This window comes from Myiozetetes cayanensis, unplaced genomic scaffold (genome assembly GCF_022539395.1).
Source record: "Myiozetetes cayanensis isolate MyiCay16 unplaced genomic scaffold, myiCay2020 scf20-37, whole genome shotgun sequence".
NCBI classification, from domain to species: Eukaryota; Metazoa; Chordata; class Aves; order Passeriformes; family Tyrannidae; genus Myiozetetes; species Myiozetetes cayanensis.
In genome coordinates, this window is record NW_026087412.1 from 21,348 (window position 1) to 45,431 (window position 24,084).

General features: G+C 40.3%; 2 protein-coding genes and 1 long non-coding RNA gene across 6 annotated transcripts in view; 1 reads left to right on the plus strand and 2 right to left on the minus strand.

Moving 5' to 3' along the window:
• Nucleotides 1–13,052, minus strand: UBE2I (ubiquitin conjugating enzyme E2 I). 3 transcript variants are annotated; one of them, XM_050317525.1, is made up of 7 exons: nt 13,034–13,052; nt 9,045–9,123; nt 8,726–8,809; nt 5,327–5,399; nt 3,702–3,811; nt 3,451–3,530; nt 1–655 (listed from the first exon to the last, which is right to left on the minus strand). In XM_050317525.1, the coding sequence occupies exons 2-7, from the start codon at nt 9,108–9,110 to the stop codon at nt 592–594; spliced, it is 477 nt and encodes a 158-aa protein (XP_050173482.1). In that variant the 5' UTR covers nt 9,111–9,123; nt 13,034–13,052; the 3' UTR covers nt 1–591. The 3 variants fall into 3 exon arrangements, with proteins under 3 accessions (XP_050173482.1, XP_050173481.1, XP_050173483.1); XM_050317524.1 differs by lacking the exon at nt 13,034–13,052 and adding an exon at nt 12,889–13,020; XM_050317526.1 differs by lacking the exon at nt 13,034–13,052 and adding an exon at nt 12,673–12,791.
• LOC126641132 (uncharacterized) overlaps nt 13,027–24,084 on the plus strand; it is a 16,160-nt gene continuing 5,102 nt past the window's right edge. The window contains exon 1 of the long non-coding RNA XR_007629204.1: nt 13,027–13,224. This is a non-coding gene — a long non-coding RNA (uncharacterized LOC126641132). The remainder of the gene's footprint in view (nt 13,225–24,084) is intronic.
• LOC126641129 (BTB/POZ domain-containing protein KCTD5) overlaps nt 17,283–24,084 on the minus strand; it is a 31,550-nt gene continuing 24,748 nt past the window's right edge. For both annotated transcript variants that reach the window (XM_050317523.1, XM_050317521.1), the window contains one exon: nt 17,283–23,414. In XM_050317523.1, the coding sequence (XP_050173480.1) occupies nt 23,385–23,414 (30 nt within the window). In that variant the 3' untranslated portion in view covers nt 17,283–23,384. The remainder of the gene's footprint in view (nt 23,415–24,084) is intronic.

Below are 24,084 nucleotides of genomic sequence, written 5' to 3' on the forward strand. Positions count from 1 at the left end.
TTTATATAAACAGTTTATTTACTCTAAACAGCAACACAGACAATGCCATATAAACACAAAGGAAGTGATGCAGAATAAGGATGCTGGCTAACTTTGGATCTTGGAGGCTCTTAAGCAATAACAACCTAGTTTCTGAAAGATAGAAAAAAACAAATTCAGGGAGGGAAGGGGGTGCAGGGCATGATGTTTTTCATACAGCCAGCTAAAGGCTAAATACAGTTCTAACATTTTAAAGCATGCCTGCATCAGATAGCAAAGTAACTAGAGATACTAGTGAATTTATAGAAGTATAAAAGTTTATCATTTTACAGCAGTTGAAATACTGACATCAATATTAAAATAAAAGCAAGTTTTACATAACAATCAAAAATACAAAAGACTGAAGGAAGAGACCCTGTATGAAAAAACTGGGGGCAATTCAGCAAATTTAGAACTGTATACAAGTGGCGAATATGGAAAATGGCACACATACAACCCCCTCCCCTAAGTGGATATTAATTGTACATAGCAACATTAGATTTTGCAAAAGTTTTGTAAACAAGTTCTTGCCAAACCAATCCCTTCCTTTTTAAGATGCTGCATGACAAATGCTTATGATGGTGCAAACTTCTTGGCTTGTGCTCGAACCCTCTTTTCATATTCCACTCTGTTTTGGCTGAAAAGAGAAAGCGTAATTACAGCTGGAGAAATCAGAGGCCATATTAGAGAGTTAGTTAGTTTCATATTGAAGGGAAATAGAAGAGTAAGTCTTTGCTGAAGGCCAAACCATCAGATAGGAATTCACTGAACACTACAATAGATTAAAAGATTTTCTGGACCATTACTTTAATAATTTACTTTGGATAGAAGTATGGTACTGTTCAACTCATCACTTCTCAAACATCACCTGTTGTCAAATGACTGCACTACCTGACTTCATACTACTCCTGTCTCCACAAACAGGCTTGTGCCTGCTCTTTCTCAAGGCCAGCGGTACCTCACGTGCAAACATTCTCTTTCATCTCAAGTTTTCCACTCCTCACTCGTGTTAAGACATGAGGTCATTAACAACAAATTCCAGGAACCCAACAGCACAAAGTCGTCGATGAGAGCAGTTCACTAACAGTTGGTGGACTTAAAATGATTTTAAAGTATCACCTTTACTGTTGTGGAGAGAGAATGGAACTACTCTTTAAGAAATGGGAAAATAATAGTGGTGTGGTAATTTCAGCCTGAATCTCTGCAGACCTTGACTCACAGCTTTGGGTTAGGATCCTAATCTTCAGTTGGAAAAAAAAACCGAAAAGATAGCTCAACACAGTTCACTAAGTGTACCATACTTGCAACAGGATTGATTAAACAAGCAAGTATTACTTGAGGGAACTCTGCCCAGTCATTAAGCCTCAGACTCAAGATGTAAAAGGGCGAGTTCTTTGTTTTCTATTCCTCGTCCAACAAGGAACGGTAGTAGCTTAGTAGAGCATCCATTTACATTCATTTGTCCATTTTGTATTAGCTGTCAGTCAAGAGCTAAACAAAAATTTGTTACCATTACTCTTGTGCCAAAGGTAGTTTACACTGACTAGATTTTGCAGACAGTTTTGCAGGAAATTTAAATTACTTTCGGCTATGAAGGCTTGCTGCAGTGAAAACAACAAAAGAAGACAGCAAATTATACCCTCAAAACTTGACAAATTAAGGGGGAAAAACAAATGAAACAAATTTTGGTCAGATTCAATGAGCAATTACCAGCAAACAGACTGAAGATACTCTATACATATTTACAAGCTTTATTCTTTTTTTTCTGTAAGTTATATTTCATTGTCATAAAAGAACACAGTGTAGCTGTTAAGTCTCACACCCACAGAATGCACCCAGAAGAATGCCTTCCCTAGTAGACCCTGCATGGCTGCAGCAGAGGGGGAAGCAGGTGAGCACATCAGGAGTGTGAAAGTTACAGAATGACATTACCAAAGCAATCCTGAGAATGAGAACAAGTACTCTCATCTTAAATACAAAGTTTATTCTTGGAAAATGAACAGCTTGACTTAAAGACATCTATTTAAACAATGCTGTATCTTCCCCCGAATTGATCAACTATGCCACATTACAGATGCATGCGCAATCCTGCTCTGTCTACAAGTTACTAAGTAGTAAGAGACACTCAGACTGCAAAATTATAGGAACACATCTAAAATAAAATGCACGTCCAAGAGACATGAAGAAAGATAAATGAAGACTATACATGAAGCAACAAAAATCATGTACTTGTTTAATCTCAATAGATTTTTTTCCCCCCTGAGAAGGTCTTAAAGCAGAAACAAGACTAGTCAAGACTCCCATATGTGCCTGTGGGAGGTGATTAAAAAAAATAAAGACTATACATGTATAAAAGTATATTATTCCTGCCCAAGATTCCCTCAGAGTGGCTTTTTTTTTTTTTTTTTTTTGATGAGGCCTGTCCCATCATTCCTGGCTCTCAAAGGTGCTCCCTGCAACTGTGGCCACTTAACTGTCCTCTGTATGCACTTGGCTCCAACAAGTCTTCAGTAAGTATTTAAAAAAATAACAGGGAGTGAAGCCTTTAATTAAATGCAAGCTACACATCCCTATATTTTCTTTTCCCTAGGATCCTATAAAAAGACATTTTTGACACATCTTGCACGTGCAGTCTCATACAATGCTATTTTTCAAGCGTGGCAATCTCATGGAGGCCGCCTCTGTCCAGAACAGTAATTCCACGTTTCTATCTTGGTCATTATTTCAGTAGCTGTCAGTGCCAAAAGCATTTGTTTAAAGTGGTTTTCTCCCCTAAAGATTATAGAACAACTGCCCACTTTTAAAGGTGGGAAAGTTATTAAGATTAACCCTTTAAAAAGAAAAAAAAGTTCTTTTTAGCTCAAATTTTTCCAACAACTTTCCCAATGAATGCAAACTTCATTCAACTAAAGCTACAGGTGGTCTGTACTTTCTAATCCGTTCTTTTGGGAAATGTAACTTTCACAAAACACCCTGTTTCCTATAGCACTCACAGCTCTCATTTATCTTCAGGCACTAGTGTTTTCAGGTACCCACTCCTGGAGGGAAGTAAGTTACTCCGAGACTGATAAATGTTACTTGTCACCTAATTCAGTCTCCTCTACCCCAGTCTCATGACACCATTATGCCTCATTACTACTACCCAGCCTTTAGGGGAAGGGATTCTGTGCTGGGTTAGAACCAGGATGAGAATCATAATTAACTGAAGGAGTCTTCACACTTTATTGCTGTTGTGTTGCTATTAAAAGCTCCACTAGCCTGGTTACCATTTTGTTCAAGTTTAGCACAGTCTAGGCATCTCCACAGGATATAGTCATGAAGGTAAGAGAATTCCCCTGATCATTCCTAAAAGCGTTTGCATGTTATGCTCCTAAGTAACAGAGAGCTGTATGCAATATGACAGCTTTCAAGCTAATACACAAAGATGCTTACCAGTAAATTGTGTAAGCCTCTGCTTGAGCTGGGTCTTGAATATTTGGTTCATTTAGAAGTTCTTGTATTCCTAACAAGATCTGTGGAAAAAGGAGTAGAAGTAACATAGGCATAGACATTACTACAAGATATTCACTGAATAACCATAGAAATCAACAGTAGAAATACAGAGTGAACATCTTACATTCACATCAGATAAGCACACAATGCAAATAAAAGGGCAAAGAGTAAGTGTAAATACAACTAATGACCTGTTTAATTGTGATTGCGGGCCGCCAGTCCTTATCCTCCTCTAAGATGGAGAGACACACAGTGCCTGAAGGATACACATTTGGGTGGAATAAAGGTGGTTCAAATTTACCTGATAAAGAAGAGAGAATTATTTGCATGCAGTGCTAAGATGAAGATCAGAGAGCTGGATTAGATCAGTAGGGGAAAACAAAACCCCAAATCCCCCAAAACCAACACTGGCAAAAGACACCCCCGTGCCTCCAAAAAAAAGACCCACAGATTTCTGGAGCTATCAATATCAGTTTTCTTTTTGGCTCATCCTGCACCTAAAGCAGGAACTCCATCACATCTGTGGTATTAATCCAGGCAATCTAAGATAACAATTTTGACCAGTAATCTTCTGGTTTAGAAACTGACAAAATAATTCGTAGTAGCTTTGTGATAATGACCCTTTAAACTCAATTCTGCCTCTTCAGCCCGACATACTACTATATAAAGGAAAGATATGGCCCTTCACTCGTCTTTTCTCTTCTTACTTTAAAACTGAAAGTTTCATACAAGAAAGACTTAAGTTTCTAGCATTTCTTTCAGTTTCACTTTTCCTATGTGTTATCAAGATGCACTGAACAAGAGGAACCAAGTTTAAGCTGCAAGACTGACTTAAGGCTTGCGCAGCTTTTCTTCTGCCACTCAATCTATATTCTGGCATTTCTTTTAATCTTTACAGGACATAAATGTAACAACCACCATCTTGAGTAAAGCAATGAACACTTCTTTATCAATATATGATATATCTGCATGTTAGTGCAATTTTCTCATCCGACATCACAGTATTCACATGACATAACAATTGTGCTGTTCAGTAAAGTTCAGTGGTACCTCAGAAGCTGCACTGGCAAGGAATCTTACCAGTCACATACACATGTGGCTTATTTGAAGGCATGACAATTCATTTTACAGTTTCAGGATGTGATAACTGGTGTTTCTCAAGATAATAACCTTAAATATTGTCTAGTTAAAAGGGACGCTTCCCCCTCTGTCACATGTATTTAGGTGGTAACAACCAAAAGGAATAGCCAAAACAACTGATAGAGCTGAAATATGCAAATGTGATGAGACTTAATATGGAAATTAGGTATCTGAAGATCTCTGTTATGCACAGGGGCAGAAAAGAACAGATTCGTTGTTTAGAGCAAGCTGATTATAAGGTTCAAGTCATGGAACCTTCTTTTTCACTAAGTTCTTGTCTTCTGAGTTCTTAGCTGAGAAGACCAAGTTAGCAGTAAGAATACACAAAGGGATTTGGCCTGACCATCCCTACCTACCAGCTTCCAAGGAGTGGACTCAACAAGTAGTTGACACTTCAAGCAAATGCTTGTGTCAAACTCTGAGGAAACCCACATAGCAATCTCCCTCCCCTCCCAATTTTTTTATATTGACCACTTAATTGAGTTCATCACAACTTTTTTAATGCAAAGTGGTGAGAGGGGGAAGAGGGAGAAGCAAAGCAGTGTGCCTTAAAAACAAAACAAAACAAAACCCACCAAAACAAAAAACTGTAAGAAAGTAATAACCATTTGTAGAACCTCATGCATTAATTCAACAATGCTCTAACAAAGCCATGGTTTTCAGTAGTTTTACTTACATTTTGGGGGTGAAGAAGGGTAGTCATCCTTGAAAAGCATCCGTAGTTTAAATAAGCCTCCTTCCCATGGCGTCTATAAAAAGTTAAGGTAAAGTTTAGGTTACGGCAAGGAGAAGTCAAGCTTGTGGAAAACAGCTTACCAAGAATACGGTTTCTCAAGCAAAGCACAAGACATTTTTCTGCTACGCAGTAGAAAGGAGTTGTCCTACACTACAGCACCCTGTCTACACCGAGGGGAGTCATCCCACTTCTACTATGTAAGATGCTGAAGTGGGAAAGCAGGGGTTTTCTTCTTGATTACAGCTACTAAGTGCTGCTGAGTCATCAACAAGAGTCAGGATCATCACCAGTAATTCCACATAAAAGTAAAATTTTCATAGTGCATAAGAACAGAATACTTCTGAAGTTTTACATGATATACACATGCAATGAAGAAGGGGCTGTTGTACCCCCACTTAAGTCTGAGAAAATGGGACATGGATACACCCCTTACGCACGTGGATGTAATGGGCTTCTATTGTGCCTTATGAGAATGTGGCAAATAAAACCACAAATGAACAAAAAATGTGGACAGCACTGTAGTATTGCTACAGTTACATGATGTTCACTAGTCTAAACTAGCCCTGTCTGCATTTCGTAGCACAGAGTCTCAGATTCCATCTTTTGTAAAACAGAAATTCTAAGAAGCTCTTTATCCATATCCAAAACCAGGAAGAGCACTGATAGGAGCAGTTATCATGGCACAGAGCAAACCAAGTACGACAGTACTAATCAAAAGGGTCACCTAAACAAGAAAAAACATCTAGCAATAGACAAAAACGCTGTCTCAAATATACAAAACATGTAAACAAGGAAAAGACCCCATCTTCTGATAAACTGAGTTCTGGTAAGAAGTGCAGAAATACAAAAATATTATTACAGATGTAAAATTTGGACCAATTCTCTGTAACTTGCCCTTGCTATGTAAACACTGCAATGGAAATGCATGTTGAGTTCATTCATTAAAACAACTGGAGTAAAGATGGTCTCACATCTTATGAGCAAAAAGTGACAGGCAGACAGATATGTTTGAAGAGCACCTGAGGAAAAAATTCCTAATTATTTCCTATCTGAATTACGTGGTTTTTAGCTGAAAGAAAAAAACAAAACAAAACACAACAACAACAAAAACAAACAAAAAACCACAAACAAACAAACAAAACAAACAAACAAACAAAAAAAAAACCAAAAAAACCCAACACAACACCAAAAGAGAACACCCCAAATAATCCACAGGGAAAAAACAAAACCACTCCATTGTCATTGGTATTCATTATGCAAAGCCTCAAGATAGAATAGCAAAAAAGTCATACTAGGAAATAATAAGATAACCACATTTTCAAATGTGAATGAGTTTGATGACATTTGCTATAGTGTATTTAAGCAACTTTTTCTAAACTGCTGTAGTCAGTTGTCAACAACTAGAAAAATCTATTCTCCATACTTTGTCAGAGGAGTCCCTCTTTAGGAAACAGGAGCTTTTTGACAAAATAAACTTTACCTGTTTTGTTTGCTTTCAGTCATAAAGGAAGACAAACAGCTTTTAATAATTTCTTCAAGTAGGAGGGGGACCAGAAGAGTCGACAAAGTTTTTACCATCTTTCTCATAGAGCAACATACTTTATGGGTGAAAGAGAGTGGACACTCAAAGGCCTCACTAAGAAGCAGTGTGACAGCAGTGTCACCAACACCACGCTGCATTACAGGGCTGGTTGCAGATGTTCTTTGAGTCAAATTCTAGGTAGTTCACAAGTAATTTGCTGTCAAAAAAAAGGGAATGGAGATATCCAACCCAGGACTAACACCACTTCTATTTTTGATCTGGCTGCAAGAAAGCATTTTGGTGGTTTCAGCTACTTATCTCAGTGGAAGAAGCTGAAGCACAGCATAAAGGCAATAGCGGACTGCTTGGTCTCGTAGAGATGAGCAAGTCATGCTGCTGCTTGTTAAAGAGACAGCATTTTTACTTGAGTAAAAACACCTTTTTTTTTTAATAGTAGGAATCATATCAGCATAACTGATCTTTTCCTGGCGTGACACATTTTCTAGTAAGCAAGAAGCCGCCTCTAAGGTCTTGTTCTGTTTTGTGGTTTACAAAACTTCAAAGCAGTAGAATGAAGATTTGGTATGGCATGAAAACTTTACATAAGTATTTAAAGGTGACATCTTGATAAGGTACATAAATTATAAGGGATAATCTTGCTTTGGCAGAACACAAAGGGATGAGTTTTTCCTTACACTGTTAAATTATTTGTAGGTGCTTCTTTAAGAACTAACTTGAGCTGTGCAGACAACTACTAAAACTAAGCTGTAACTGTAACAGCAATGTCACGTTCAGCATTAAACTAAGGCAGCAATACATTACATAACCTGCAGATTTTGCCTACAGTGTCTTCTCAGAATCTAAGAAACAAGATCATTAGGGAATTTAAGCAAGTTTGCAAGGCAAAAAAGTCCCATGTCCAATGCAAAACACTGAAGACCCAAAGAATTCAAACCACCAACTAATTAATAGTAGTATCTCAGAAGAAACAACTGCATCCAATGAATTCAAGAATAATATCTACATGCTAAATAACATCTTGGAAAATAGAAAAAAGATTCTGCTTAGAATGAGCTTTTATAGTGACAGTGTACAAAATCAAAGAAGTTTCACACATTAATGATTATTTTCATTAGAAAGCTTGCATTTGTCCTGTCCTCCAGAACCAGATCAAGTTGATAAAAATTAACAATTCTGGTCTCTACAGACTTTTTCCTTTCCCTTGTTATTTTAAGGAAAGGGACACAGAAGCACAAGTGAAATCAGACAAAAAGAAACATCATTAGAGAGCTCTATCTTCTTTCCCCAATACAAAAAGAGAGAGTTCCATAAAATGGAAAGCAATGAGATTCCACGTAAATAACACAAATTATTTTCCATGAAATCCAAAAAGACAAAAATGGTGCACTTCTCTGAGGGATCTCACTATTAACTAGCAGAGGCAGTTAACGCAGCAGAGGCAACATTTTGGTAGTAATTATTTTCAACATTTAGGGCTTAAAACAACATTTAGTAAGAACAGAAATCACAAAAAACCCTGACATGAAGCAGAAGACAATCTCCAGTTTGTTCAATCCAAGATTCTTACACACTCCTTTGAAAACTTTTATTCTTAAGGTGGTCAGGTTGAACAGGCTCATAGTGTATTCTGTCCAATATTCTCACCCCACTGCACTTGGATTCTAAAGTAGCAGCAGGATCCAGACATTTTTATTAAACTAAATGTAATTTGTATTCTCTATTGTTGGTGTAATGCATGAGCAGATTTATGCTACTTTTCACCATAAATGAGAAGTTAGGAGAACAGTAAGTCTTACCCCTTTCTTTCCTGGAATAGCACACTCCCAGTTCATTAGATTCATTGTGCCATCTGGATTTTTTGTAGGTACTGCTACAAATCCCTGAATTAAGGCAAAAAGCCAAAGGGTGAGGATTTCAGAAGATGCACTTAAAATATTTCATGACATTCTTTATCTTTACACAGAGTTACTTCTTTTTGCACTACGTAGTTTTTAAGTAGCTTTTTTTTATTAAAAAAAAAATATTTTTAAAGAAATCCCATCAGGGTAAAGAAAAATCATCACCAGAACACCAAAACAGCTGCAAAGTCAGAAATTTGGCAGTTCTCATACTTACAAATGGATGATCTTTCCTCCAGGCTTTTCTCTCCTGTGCAAGTCTGCTAAGAGCTATGCCAGACATATTCAGAGTCCCTCTAAAACAAAAGTAATTGTTTTTAGCATAAACTTTTACTTATATGTAAACAACACGTTATATATCTGTTTATAAGCCCTGCTCACTTAGGAATTATTTTGGTCTCTGATTTTCAGTTCTGTAACTGCTTGAACTGAAGACACGTTTTTGCACACCATGCGGAATTTAGCATCAGGAATAACATCAAGTTTCCCCATGTCATCAAGTTCTTAGTTACTGGACTTGATCTACAAAATTCTATCCTTACCTAGTTGCTTTATATTTGAACTACATCTCAGAAGCAACTTTGACAGCAGCTTGACAACGCAAACTCTGTTAGTAATGGGAAAAGTGCTCAGACTTCCTACTTGTGCAACTGATAAATGTGTCTTTATTTCCTTCCTACACCACATAAGGAATGGTTTTCTTCTGCAGGCAAACACCTGTACTTCTCCAATTTCGGGCAAATGAGAATAAGAAATGTTACTTTTAGGGTAAATTCCTTTTGAAAGCCACTATTCCACACAAAAGCAACACAGGCACAGAACTTAGCAAAGTCACATCACTTTTGCAGTGATGCCACTATACAACTTCTAGACAACAGCAGGAACAGACAGCAATACAGAATTGAGCTAAGGAAGAACCAGCGGCTCATTCCACAAGACAGGTTTTCAATTCCAGTATCAACTGAATGATATCTCCGCACCTTCACTGCCTCAGTAACAGCCAAGCAAAGTGACCAAGGCTGCAGAAGAAACATGCAGAGCACAGGTCACTGCTGCGTGACACAGAGCAGTTCCAGACACGATGGTTGCATGAGTGGTGCTTTCAAATACAGGGGAGGATTCTCCATCTACCCACAACAGTACCCAAAGCAAGAGTTTATTTTTCATTGTCAAACTATCTAAACTCACGGTTTCATTAGCTACATGGTCAAAATAATCACCAATGAAGGTTTTTTATCCTCCTCCCAGCTGCACTTTTACCCATCCTATGAGCTGATAATTGGCAGTGGGAGAAGTCAGGCCAACTTGTTCTCAACTCCACATGTAGCGCTCACAAGCTTTTATGACAGCCAGGAGAGTAGAACTCTTATTGTTCTCTTACTGTTAGAACCCTTAACCACCTCAGAATTAATGAAAGTAGTATTACCACTCTATTGAAACAAATATTTGCTAAGCATTATGCAAAATTTTAGTCTTTTAACATGTAGATTACTTATAAGAGTATTGCAGTCTACAATTACTATATCGATTGTAGCTCTTTAAAAGCACCAGATTAAACATTTTATGCAGTTCCTAGGACAATGGGTATTTCAAATCCCTTCTTCCACCTTTTTTTTTCCTCTTTTCTTTTTTACAGTCAGTTCTGCGTGCAGGGCCATAATCCCTAATTTCACCTTCAAACTAGCACTAAATTAATGTCAGATAAAGCTTTTTAAAAGGGACCATTAACACTCAGTGAACTTGCACATACAAAAATCCTATATTGTCCAATTTTTCCTCTAGAATTCCCAACACATGCACCTGTATCTGAGTTATGTCAGGAGATTTGCAGGACTTTGTCAACACAAACAGTACACAACTTTGGGTTTTAGTCTGTTCACACGCAGGAGATGCAGAGCCACGGAAAAAGGTACCAGTGGAACAAAAAAACCCCTCTCCCTTAACCAAATTATACAGGGAATAATTTTAAATATGCTGTGAGCCCACACACTTGCAACAGATGTAAACAAACTACTGACTGTACAGCAAGATTTCAGTTGCTCTGTTGGTACTAGGTGGTCCAGTAATACCAACCTTCCCATCACAGTTTGAGAAAACTATTTTTTGCTTATAAACTATCCAAATACTCTTAGATTAGTAAATCAGCTACCTTTTCTGCCAAAAGACACATTACAGCATGCTTTCAAATACATGAATTCCATTTCCTGTGGCTAATAGCCAATTAATTACATGTACCCCAAGGGAAATGTCAGTTTTTCACAGGGCATATAACCAGTGTATGTCCTACAGAACATGGCCAATCAAGTAACTTCTCAGGACAAACCACTCAGTTTTCAGGCCAAGCATCCTGCATTTGTTATGCACTATACTGTGCCCAGTACATTAAAGATTTTCTTATGTTCTACAAATATCTTCTCAAATCTTGAGGCATTTGACTTAGTTCAGCACTGACAGGCTACATCCAAGGTTTCAGTGTATGAGCGAGACAACAGGCTTCACGTGTATGGTTTCCATAGGCTTCAATTATACTGACATGGGCAGAAAAGCATCTAAAACCTCATCACAGTCTACTAGAAAATAGAGATTAGACAGCGGAGACTGAAAGCCCATTCCAAAAATTAAGATCTCATTAGATAAGCACCCCCTCAAAAGCAATCTGTCTGCCAATATTTACTCTCTATATCCCAATCTATTTATGTCCTACATCACTGGAAATAATTTTGCATCAGAGGAAGTCTATCAACCCTACCCTGTACATGCCACACAAGTCTAAGAGACCAGTTTTCGCGCTGTGAGTTTAATCTCCCAAACACACCTTGGCACTAAGAGGTAGCAGTGTCTCCTATCAATTCAGAAAGCTAACTGAAACTTCCAGATCTACTCAGTTGCTTATCCCTGCTGCTATTACTGCCTATTTTGGAAAAAGGACAAAGAAATCCCAATACACGCATCATAGTGAAAACTTCTGTGTTCCATTATAGAACATCTTCTCCATTTACATCCTCTTATGGGAGGGAACAACCTCCTGCCACACACAAAATGCAATTCTTGCAAAGAACCATTCCAGTGCCACAGATAAGTCTCTAAATACATCAAAACCATCATATATCAAAAAAATACATCAAAAACATCATATATCTAAATACATCATAAGTTTCAAGAATTTCCAATAGGTCTTATTAATTCTAAACAGCAAGAAAGAAACCCCAAAACGTTCAGATTACCAGCCTCAAATTTTTACTTTGCAGGTTAAATACTGACATAGGAACAAATTATTATGGGAATAGTTTGCTCCCAAACTGTACAGACTTTATTTTTCATAAGGGTGCAGAAAGCCATGGGCTGAGATTTAATCAAAGCCAACTCTGGACTGGGATAGAAAGTCTTCTCTGCCTGCGGCAAGAAAAAGGCTGAAGACGCCAAGCGGCGACCGGAGCCGCACGGAGAACAAGAGGAGATGCCGCGCGCCAATGGGCTCGATGCTGGACGGCCCAAGGCCTGCACGGGGCACCCCGGGCCCGCCCGCAGATCCCGGGCGAGTGCCCGGCGGGGCGGGCCCGGCTCGCGTAGGCCCGGAGGTTCCCGGCCCTCCTGGGCGACCTCCGCCACCGAGACGCGCGGGGCACTCGCAGCCGCAGGCGGGCAGCGCTGCGCTCCGGGCCCGGCCGCAGGGCAGGAGCCGCCGGGCTCGCACGCCTGTGGCCGCCGGGCCCGGCCCGACCCGCCGCAGGCAGGAGCCGTCGGCCCTGCCCACACCCGCCCCGCTCCGCTCCGCTCCGCTCCCGGCCCCGCTCCCGGCCCCGCTCTCGGCCCCGCTCTCGGCCCCGCTCCCGGCCGGGCCTCACCGAGAGCCGCCGCCGCCGCCGCCGCCGCCGCGCGTGTCCCGGATCGAGGCCGCGCGAATGACCCGGATGTTCCCGCTCCCCCCCCCTCCCCCTTTTGTCTCCACTCCGGAGTTTCCCTCCCTCTCGCCCGAGAGCGGAGCGTGACAGCACTGTTATGTCCCTCGGACCGACCCGTCCGCGTCGCGCACCGCCCACCACTCGCCACGTTTTACGCACCCTCGCGATACAAGACCCAGAGGTGTCAGGACGATGCCTGAGCACGAAGCGCCGGCAGGAATTCAAGCGGCACTCCCCCAGGACCGATCCCTCCTCGCACCCCTAGCTCCCGCCAGTTCCAGCCGAAAACTGGGGCAACCTTTACCTCCGACGCCGCGGGACCCGCCTACACCCTGAGAACACCCAGTCCCTCGGCGGGCGGGAGCGCGCGGTTTTGCCGAGCCCCGCCCACTGTGTCCAGCCGGGCCTCTGATTGGAGGGTGGACCCTTACTCTGGTGATGGGCAGGCGGCGCGACCTATGGGAGGGCGCGGGGCGGGCTCCGACCACGCAGTAGGTCCGTGATACCTTTGTGGGGTTTGGGTCCGTTCGGGTTTTGGAGGGTGGGTGGTTGGTGTCGGTTTCCAAGAACGCATTTTTAGTGTCAGAGTATGAGTCACATTCTGATCTCGTCTTTTGAGTTATATTTCTGATTTTAATGGAGGAATATCTAGTCCCGGATGCTCTGCCTGGCTGGGCCTTCCGCTGTGTCGGTGCTTCTGGAACTGTGTGCTGGGTACTATTAGAGTCCACAGGGGTTATGGTAACTCTAGAATTGACTGTCTCAATAACTAATCACGTAGATTTGAGTGAGCCCTCGTCACAGCGTGTGCTGAAGGTCCCTCTGGCTGAAAAAACTTGTACCGGCAGCAAATACCCACGGCAGCCCAGGACAAACACACACCCCTTGTGCACCTTTCCTAGCAATTTCAGTGATATTATCAAAAGCAGTGGAAACTGTTCCCACTCGGCTGACAAGATCTATCTCATGAAATTGCGAAGACTGCAGTCTTGGAGAACATCACATAAATATGGACTATGTGTTTATTACTACCGGGCAAGACTGCAGCACACTGAAAGATGAATTTGCAGGGTCACTTTCATCTTTCTGAAGTTAAACTTCCGACTGAAAGGAAAACTAGCTCCAGATGAACTCTAGGTGTTTTTTTGTTTTGGAGGTTTTTTTCCCCTCGTATATCAACTAAAGCCAGTAATGGTTTCTAAAAAAATTAAAGCCATCGCTACTGTTACCACTAGGAGTATATTGACACAGACAGAACCCTCCAAGAAGGATGCAGCCATTCAGGTCTCTGGCTGTGCAGACTGTTTGACCCTGGCAGCAGTGCCAGAGGACATTGTGAGAGGCACCTGTGTGCGATGCGAGTAGGTCAGTGATTTGCTCTACATGGTAGCAGAGCTCAAGGAAGAGGTAGAGAGGCTGAGAAGCATTAGGGAAAGTGAAAGGGAAATAGACTGGTGGAGTCATACCCTTTTGACCCCCAAGGAAGTCAGCAGGAGACAGTGATGCCCTGCCCCTCCTGCCGCCAGGCAGATGGAGCAAACCGAGTGAATGGAAACAGGTCCCTGTTCGGAGAGGTAAAAGAACACCCTCTCGACCCCAATCACCTCCCCATGTGCCCTTGAACAACAGATATGAGGCCCTAAACTCAGAAAGTCAAGTAGAGGTCAGGCAAGAGGAAGATCTGTCTGCAGGTTGCACCCTGTCTACCAGACGGATTACAACTATAGCTATAAGGAAAAAAAGGAAGGGTAGTTGTAGTAGGTGACTCCCTTTTGAGGGGAACTGAGGGCCCTATATGTCGACCAGACCCATCCCACAGGGAGGTTTGCTGCCTTCCTGGAGTCAGGGGGAGGGACATTGGTAGGAGACTTCCTGAGCTAATTCAGACCTCAGATTACTATCCACTGTTGGTAATCCAGGCTGGCAGTGATGATATTAATAGAAGAAGCCCCCCTGTACTCCAGGAGGAAATAGAGACTTACTGAGCCACCTGGATCCACACAAGTCCTTGGGACCAGATGGGATCCACCCTAGGGTGATGAGGGAGCTCGCAGAAGAGCTCGCCAAGCCGCTCTCCATCATTTACCAACAGTCCTGGCTCACTGGGGAGGTCCCAGATAATTGGAAGTTGGCGAATGTCACACTGATCCACAAAAAGGGCTGCAAGGAGGACCCGGGAAACTGCAGGCCTGTCAGCCTGACCTCAGTGCCTGGCAAGGTTATGGAGCAGATCATCCTGAGTGCAATCACACAGTACCTACAGGATGGACAAGGGATCAGAGCCAGCCAGCATGGGTTTAGGAGGGGCAGGTCCTGTCTGACCAACCTGATCTCCTTATTTATGATCAGGTGGATGAGGGGAAGGCTGTTGAGGTAGTCTATCTGGACTTCAGCAAAGCTTTTACACTGTCTCCCATAATATATTCCTGGAAAAGCTGGCAGCCCATGGCTTGGACAGGGGCACTCTGTGCTGGGTTAAGAGCTGGCTGGAGGGCCGGGCCCAGAGAGTGGTGGGAACGGGGCTGCATCCAGTTGGCGGCCAGTCACTCGTGGTGTCCCCCAGGGATCAGTGCTGGGCCCAGTCCTGTTTACCATCTTTATGGATGATTTAGATGAGGGGATTGAGTCCATCATTAGCAAATTTGCAGACGACACTAAGTTAGGAGGGAGTGTCGATCTACTGGAAGGCAGGAGGGCTCTGCAGAGGGACCTGGATAGGCTGGAGAGTTGGGCTGATTCCAATGGGATGAAGTTCCACAAGGCCAAGTGCCGGGTCCTGCACTTTGGCCACAACAACCCCCTGCAGCGCTACAGGCTGGGCACAGAGTGGCTGGAGAGCAGCCAGGTGGAAAGGGATCTGGGGGTGCTGATTGACAGGAGGCTGAACATGAGCCAGCAGTGTGCCCAGGTGGCCAAGAAGGCCAATGGCATCCTGGCCTGCATCAAGAACAGTGTGGCTAGCAGGAGTAGGGAAGCGATCCTTCCCCTGTACTCAGCGCCAGTGAGGCCACACCTTGAGCATTGTGTTCAGGTCTGGGCCCCTCAGTTCAGGAAAGACATTGAGGTGCTGGAGCGGGTCCTGGGAAGAACCACCAGACTGGTGAAGGGACTTGAGCACAAGTCCTATGAGGAGAGGCTGAGAGAGCTGGGATTGTTTAGTCTGGAGAAGAGGAGGCTCAGAGGTAACCTCATCACTCTCTACAACTACCTGAAAGGAGGTTGTAGCCAAGTGGGGGTCAGTCTCTTCTCCCAGGCTATCAGCAGGAGGACAAGAGGGATGGTGATTCCACCACCTCTCTGGGCAGGCCATTCCAATGCCTGATCACTCTCTCTGTAAAGAACTTCTTTCTAATAGCCATTAGGCTCCCCTAAATGTTCTAAAAGATCCAAATAGTATGTTATTGACTTACTTGTTTAGGTCCCCTTTATAAACTGGTTTCTAGTTCAGGTACACACTTGTCCCTTTCATGCTCTCACCTTTGCTCAGTGAAGAGACTAAAGACAGTAGAAGCAACAGATACATAGTGTAGGAATTTGGTTTGGAAGTAGTGCTGGTTGACTGTAAAGCGCAAATACTTTTAGTGAGACAGTCTGTTAAAAATACAGATGCACACATTTATTAATTTCTACTAGAGCAATGTTTGTACTTGGCACTTTAGTTAAATAAAATGCAGTTAAAATGCGGCAAATCAGTTAAGTAAAATGACACCATTTTACTTAAGTTGCGGGATATATAAGGAAATATTAGAATGTGCTTTACATTTAAAAGTGATTAAACTGTTGAGATGAAATTTACATCATATATAACTGTACAGCCTTTAAGATTTTAAAAACCATGGGTCTTAACTTCTCAAATTCTTACTGGAACTCTTTGGAAAAGAACAGCAGTCTGTGGTCTTCTCAATACTAATACTGAATTACGAACTTTTCTATACAGCTCTCAAACTTCCTGAATATCTTCAGAAACCTGTACTTGGTACTTAATAATTTACTTCCTTCAGCCATTTCTATCTCTGAAACTTCTGCAGCGAACATGTACTAAGTGGCTTCTTGTTTATATTTATTATACTCTACGTTGGCCTTATTACAAAGCATCAGTTTAAGTTAGCTTAATTTTTCAGACTGAAGAGGCATTTCTGTCAAAAAGCAATTAGGATTCTAAAATCTTTGATGTTAGGCAGGGTGATCTGTGAGCTGCGTGAAAGAAAATGTATGCAAAGTGATTAGTTAAAACTTGGTACAGGTTTTTTTGTGTAAATATATATCCATACCAGAAACTATTTCCTCTAAGAACGATCAGCAACAGTCATAACAACTGCAAAGGAAAGTAGTTTCCCTGGTGATATATCTGAATAAACATGACTTTTTTGTGACCAAGTCTTTGGGGCAGCAGTAAAGGATACATCTCCTTTACAAAGGAGAATGTTACTGCTTTGAATCACTGCACAAATATGCAACTGCAGTTTACATCTGAATTGCTAAACTAGGAATTATCAGTGATATTACACTGTTAATTCATCCATTTGGAAAAAAACAGATTTAAGACATGAGACTTTAAAAGGGAAAACCCAGGTTTATTTCATGCAGTTTACAATACACCAGTGTTATGAAAAGGAGTTTAAAAAAATACCCACACACATTTTAATTGTACACTTGTTTTAAAAGTGATGGTTAACTGTAACCACCTTTAAATTATATGGGAAGCCCTAGCAGATTTTTTTCCAGGGAAATTCCCTGGATTCACTTTCTTGTTTATGCCTGTGCTAAGAGTTTTGGCTAATGCAAATGCATTAAAACCAAATCAAAACTCAAATTTTGCTGCAGTAAGAACACTTCAGAGATAATGAATTGGCACAAAATAAAGTGTTATTGCTAATCCACTATCCAGGAAATAACATGTTGCAAGTATGGCGGCTTGGATATAAGCACAAACAGCTGATGCACAACTAATTTTGAGAGCAGTGATTTGTAGGAAAAAGAAAGAACATCTGTTGAATTGGGTAGGTGGGCCTAGAGAGTGCATAGGAAATAGATTTTTCATAGCTGGATTCAGACAAGGCTAAGGTCAGAAGCAGGTGGAAAAAGTTGCCATTTGATACTTCTTCAGTTTGGTGATCTTGTTTCAGTTCCAGGTAGAGAGGTTGGCAACACTTCTCTTACAGTGCCTTGGCACTTGCTTCATTCTAGCAAGTACAAAAGCCAAATTCCTGTGAGTAAAGTTGTGCATAAGCTTTTGGAAAATCTTCAGAAGTAGCAAGAATCACGTACATAAATACATTAACCCTTACATTTCAGATGACCAGGCCTCAAAATTGCAACTTAAGTCAGGTCAAAATTTAGGCTCAGCTTTCTAAGGCAAGGAGAGCACTGTCACAGAATGTCCTCCCCTTCCACCCACTCCCAAAGTAGCTAAATAACTTTCTAAAAAGTTTCTGTCATTACAGTAGTTATTAATATACAACATCCTAAAGAGAACTCTTTGATGGATTCAGAAACCTGTACTTGCAGCAGTATCTATTCACTGAACTTTTGAGAAGTTTATACCTTGGTAGACCCTGCTAAAGTAAAGGACAATTATGTTGCAAAGAAATATTCTGTGACATCTTCTTAGGGCAGAATCTTCCTCAAAGCCTCTCCATTGCCAGTGCGGTTCATAAAAGTTTTTAGATTTCAGCATGGCCAGTAGTAAAGTCGTAGGCAAGTCTACTATCTTCTCTAGTGTGCTCCTATATCCAATCTAGATACTGAAATTCCAAGCCATATAGGAACCCTTATATCTCCAATTGGTTCAGCCATTTGTAAAAATTATTTTAGAGTCCAGGAGTTGAGCAGAAAACAGACTAGTTACTTTTTGAACGTTGTATGTCTCTGCAACTTCACATTAGCCCTGGAAAGCATTTTAGCCCTTAACATTTCTGCACTAAAAATTGAATGGGTTCCTTCTGACAGTCATTTAGGCAAACTGAACAGTAATATCTATTTAGCCCTTTAAAGCCTCAGTTCAGTAAAAAAACCTTTAAAGACAGTTTGTGATTTTTGTGAGCTAAAAGTTATATGACATTTAGTTCAGAGAGCCTTCCACCTTTTTTTTTAAACTGAATATTTATACTATTTTAAGAATCAATAATTCTACACACAAACCCAGGTAATATCCCAAGATTGTGCTTAAAGCTGGAGATAACTGCAGTCTAAACTACAATGAAGTAACAGGTAGCATCCTCAGACTGTAAGTATTTAAAATCTGTTGTGTTAGAAAAGACACTTCCCAATGACCACTCAAGTTTTAATCCTACTGTCTTGAGCCAAACAAAATATCTTTTTTGAGAGCCCCATACTTCAGGGCTGATCGAAGAAGTTAATTTGAAAAACTTGGAAATTTTTGATATGGCGAGAAACACAATAAAATAGGAGAGCGACATTTTCCGATTTTATCACATCTCAAGTGAACAGGATTCCAGGGTTCATCTCCAACTCTCACTTGACTTTGACTTCATGAAAAGCTCAGGACTTCACTCTTCTCCCAGTACTTCTCAAGGAATGTATCCCAGTATACCTGCATGATTGTTATCCAGTTTCTATGTTATTTCATTGAAGCAGGTACTATTGCATTTTTGCAGTCCAAGGTCATTTTTGTAACAATAATAAACCCAGTAATTTTTAATAAACATATGCTAATTTGCTGGTCGTAGCTCTCTACAGCTCAAAAAAAGACTGACAATTCTCAACAATCTCAAGAGATATTCACAGAATAGCATTCTGAGAAGCACATTTCTGATAACACCATCACCCTACTCAACAGACTAGTTCCAAAAGCATGCCTGTAAACAAGTTTTCTTTTGTTTAATCTGCCAGAAGCTTTCATATTTCTCCCGGGAGAAAAAAAACCAAACCAAAACAAAAAAACCCCAACACAACAAAACAACAAAACACCTCTGTCAGAGAAAAATGAGATTGATTTAGTTTTGTTATCTGCAGGAAATAGTTCTGTTTCTAATTGATCGTAACTGTGCATTCACATTGCTGGAAATGGAGCTACACAACTATTGTCCAAAGAAAATCTGAAAACAAAAAAGTCAGATGGATGGATACACTGAGCTTCATTTTTTAAAGAAATATCTTTTCCTAACACCACAATGCAAGATGAAAGGAACTTTTATCATTACAAGAAAGCTGAGTTTGAAAAAAACACAGTACATTTTGTAAATTTTATGAGTATATGATTCTGAGGACTGACACTCTAGTAAAGAGTCAATATGAGCTTCTGAATTCAATCAGGCCTTTGACACACAAATTCCTGTGGGATAAACCCCTTGCAATTAGCCATAATCCATGGAGATCCCACAGTAAGTGGGACAAAATTCCAGGTAACCTTTTGTCTGTTTACTGTGGGAGCTGCTGAGTCAGACTAAACTTCTGGACAGTTATTATGGACCATATGACATTCACACCTTGGAGGCCTCAGAATTGCTTCATTGCAGATAAACTCTGATTCACTTGGCACTTGAAGTCAAGTCAAAAGCATATAGTATAAAAATGTCATTTCCAATAAAGGAAAATGGCCTCTGAGGAAACTTAAGGCCAACAATATGCTCTCTGTTTCCTAACTCAAAGCAAGAAATTCCTGTGGCAAATCTGAATTCAGCTTTTAAACAAGTTTTGCAAGAAGTTTGTCATGTTTGTCATGCCATTAAGGAATTTAGTATCTCTCCCCTCCTGCTTTAACTCCTTCCACTACGATCTCTTCATGCTTAGCATCTTAAGTTCTAACCTGGAGTACTGTTCTTATGTAAGTGTAAATTCAGAGTGCTTTTCAGCTGCAGCCTGTCAGTGAACCCTCAGCTCTTCAGAGTCCCAGGCAGTTCTCAGGTAGGTACTCTCCAAATGGCAGAAAAGAAACAAAGGACTCCCGTTTAAACTGTATTGGTACATTACTTCATCCTGCAAGATCTTAAAAGAGGAAGCAGTGTTTGCAAACCCTGGTGATGTGGATAGGACTCTAAGGCAATTACTTTGTTACTGTAGCTAACTTTATTGAAACTGCAAGAGTCAAATAAAAAGAAACCAAACTTATTTAGGGATCAATTCTTAATGCCTTGAAAAAGGCTGACAATAGCATTTCCAACTACCTGAAAGCCTCACATGTTCACAAAAACTAAAACAATAATGACATTAGCAAGAACGGAAAAGTAGTTTTTTTTAGTTCAAGTGGTCTCAAACAAAGGCATATTTAAAATCATTGACAAGGTACCTGCCTACTAAACTTCTCTTTTTTTCTCTTTCCTTCTTTGTGAGGTATTGGAAACAAAGTGCAAAATGATTATAAACACTCATTTCCCCAAAATCTGCTACGACAGGAATACAATGTAAACTAGACTGCAGGTAATCTCATAATAAAAGCATGTTTTAGAACTGAAAATACTCCAGTGAAAAAACCCCGTACTTAGAAAAACCCACTCTTTTACACATTCTAAATTTGTTCAGTTTGCTCAGTTTGTTACTCATGCTTTGTTGATGTCATTCAAGAAAATTTCACTTTATCAAACAATAATCTTTTTTGTGTTAAATAAAACCCAGAAATGCTGATTCAGAAGGATCACTGTAAAACAGGCATTTTAGGCATTAAAAAACAACGCTGAATTACTCTGTAGAGCACATCAGGAAAACAACAAGTAACGTGGTTGGCTGCAAATCCATGAGCTGGGGAGCTCAGAGAATTTAGTGGAGTCATACTGCTTAAAAACACAGTGACTACTGCAGCAGAGGAAATGTTTTAATATGCAGTTAACACAGACAACTGTTATGCTTATTTTCAGATACACAAGATAATCTCTTACTGTTTAGGGGAAATTTGTGTGTTCAATTTAAGCTGATAAAATATGGGTGCCTAAAAAAGTATAAAAGTATAAACATTTCCCCCTACACAATTACATTTTTAGTAAATTAAATTCCGTTTTAACTTCTTAAAAAAAAGACAAAAATTGTATGTGTTGTGGAGGGGCCAGCAGCTTCCTGTGCAGACCACATCCAAGTCACAAAACGCAGTACAAACCCTTTCAAGCATTAGGCACATGGACAAAACATTTAGCCCATTGCTTAACCTGCTTAGTAGAAATGTTTTTTACAAATTGTTCACTGCCAAACTTTTATCAGTGTGTAAGTCCTTTAAAAAAAAAGTAATAAAAAAAAAAGAGTAGATGTTTGAAAATCAGGCTTTTGAGTAAAGTTATTACCTACAGTATATGCATAAATTCTGAAATTACTGAGAATGAAAACTGTAATGTCTTTCTTTAGAATTCAAAACAATCTTGTAGCTTTTTGAAACTCCCTTCCACTGCTTCCATAAGTTAACAAAGCCAAGTTTTATACTGTCCATTTCATTAAGTGTTTTAAAGATGTGCTAAAGATTTTGCTGAAAACATAGTGTATTAAAAAGCTCCAGTCTAGTGTATTAGCCTTCATCAAGGACAAACTAATAAAGCTGCACCAGATTTTTTTAAACACTTCTTTAACTGCATAGTTGAAACCGTATAGAAAGAGAAAGGTTGATTACAGGTATCCTGAATGTCCAAAGTAATCATGTTTTTCAGTTGGATGAGCTTGGGTTCACACTAAGGTTGATTTTAATCCCAGTCATAGTGACAGGGACCTAAGGACTACCCTGCCATACTTCTGTAAAACTTCCAGCTCTAGAAAGTTCTCTGCCATTATCCACATAGTTCAATGCTCATAGGCATTTTCTAAAAGCACAAACACACATATGAGTATAAATATCTCAAAAGAAACAGAATGTTCAGTTGGTCATTTTAAGTGAATTTTGATTCCCCTTCCAAGCATCTGGCTAAGACTGGAGCATAAGTTTAGCAGAAGACTTTTAACAGAAGGAACATCAAGAATAACTCAGATAAAGGCCATTTTCTCTGAGTTTAGTCTTCCCTTTGGGTGATAAAATATGCTATAAATCCAGTCAATATATACACCCTTCCTTCAGAGAAACCTTTTTTCTGTTGTGTAATTTTTTCACATGCTAGTTTCAGTTGATCTCCTAGGCTGTTATTACATAATAGAGTATGTATGTCACAGAGACAAAAGGAATGTGCAGTATAACACAGTCAGCTGGGGCTGCCACTGATTCTGAAACAATGTAGGCCCAAATACTTGCATTTGTGGGCTGTAACGCTTGTGTGTGTGTGCGCGCGCGCGCGTGTGTGTGTGTGCGCGCGCGCGCGTGTGTGTGTGTGTGTAGCACCAATTGCACTGTCCTTTTAAGGTTTACATCGATTAGTAGGAAAATGTCTCCAGACTGATCAACATTGGGTCACTCAGCACCAGACATTAAGTGCTACATGTCTTCAAGGAAAATATGAGTGCATGGTCATTTCTTTTCAAATGACCAGTGTCAATCAGCCCACAAGAGAGTACGACCATGCACTACAACCAAAACTTAACACACACTCCCACACCATCTGTTCCCATTATATAATCTTGCAATGCTTCCAGCCAGTTGACACCCCGTTTATAGGCAAAAATGGTTGAACCCAGATCAACAGAAAATTGTCTAAATCAGGTTTTTCCTTTTGCAGCCAAGCCTCTTCAGTGTGACAATTCACTGCATCTTCGAATAGAAGTGAAAAAATTGTCACCATTCAATACTGTCTTCACATCCTGGAACCCCGTTCTTGCAAAATCTGAAACAGACCAATAAAAAAATCTATAAATGAAAATTAGCTCAATGTCATTCCTAAAACATGGAGGTCAAAGAGCAACATAATGACTATTTCAGATAACCTGTAAAGTGTCAGGAATCTGGTTCAAGGACGTTCCCGAGGTCTGTGCATTAAAGCTGAAAAAAGACAGATTGATATGTACAATGTCTACTATCAGACACCATTAAAACAGATCTAAAAGACTGCTAGGAATTAAGTATTATTAATATAACCAAAGCTTAAGAGCTGGCAAAAGTAAAAAGTAAGCCATTGAACCTCATCCTAGTTCTGAACATACTTAGGTCCTGTGTGGTAAATGAACTTGGGTACTTTATTAAAAATTTAATTTAATCTGCATTTTTCCTGTTCCAGTAAAATATCCTTAACTTTCTGAAGTTTCAGATGCAAATTTTGTTCCACAAATTAGTATTGAAAACATGAAATAGCAAATCAAAATGTGCAAAAATGGCCCACTGAGTGAGATGATGCAGAGGTTTTCAAAGGCTGAGTAAACAACCCAGCAAGATTTAAACCAACAACATGAAGACCACCTATTCTACTTCCAGTCTGAGTGTTTTTTCTCCTTTTCTGTTTCAGTTTTGTTTGGTTCCCTCCAGTGAGAAAAGGCTCAAGACTTAGGACAGTATTTTCA

Coding starts and splice junctions, on each gene's coding strand:
- UBE2I (XM_050317525.1), bottom strand. CDS start 9,110: ATGTCTGGCATAGCTCTTAGCAGACTTGCACAGGAGAGAAAAGCCTGG. Junction 5,400..8,725: donor CTATTCCAGGAAAGAAAGGG/GTAAGACTTACT, acceptor AACTTTTTATAG/ACGCCATGGGAAGGAGGCTT. Junction 3,812..5,326: donor CCCTTCTTCACCCCCAAAAT/GTAAGTAAAACT, acceptor CTTCTTTATCAG/GTAAATTTGAACCACCTTTA.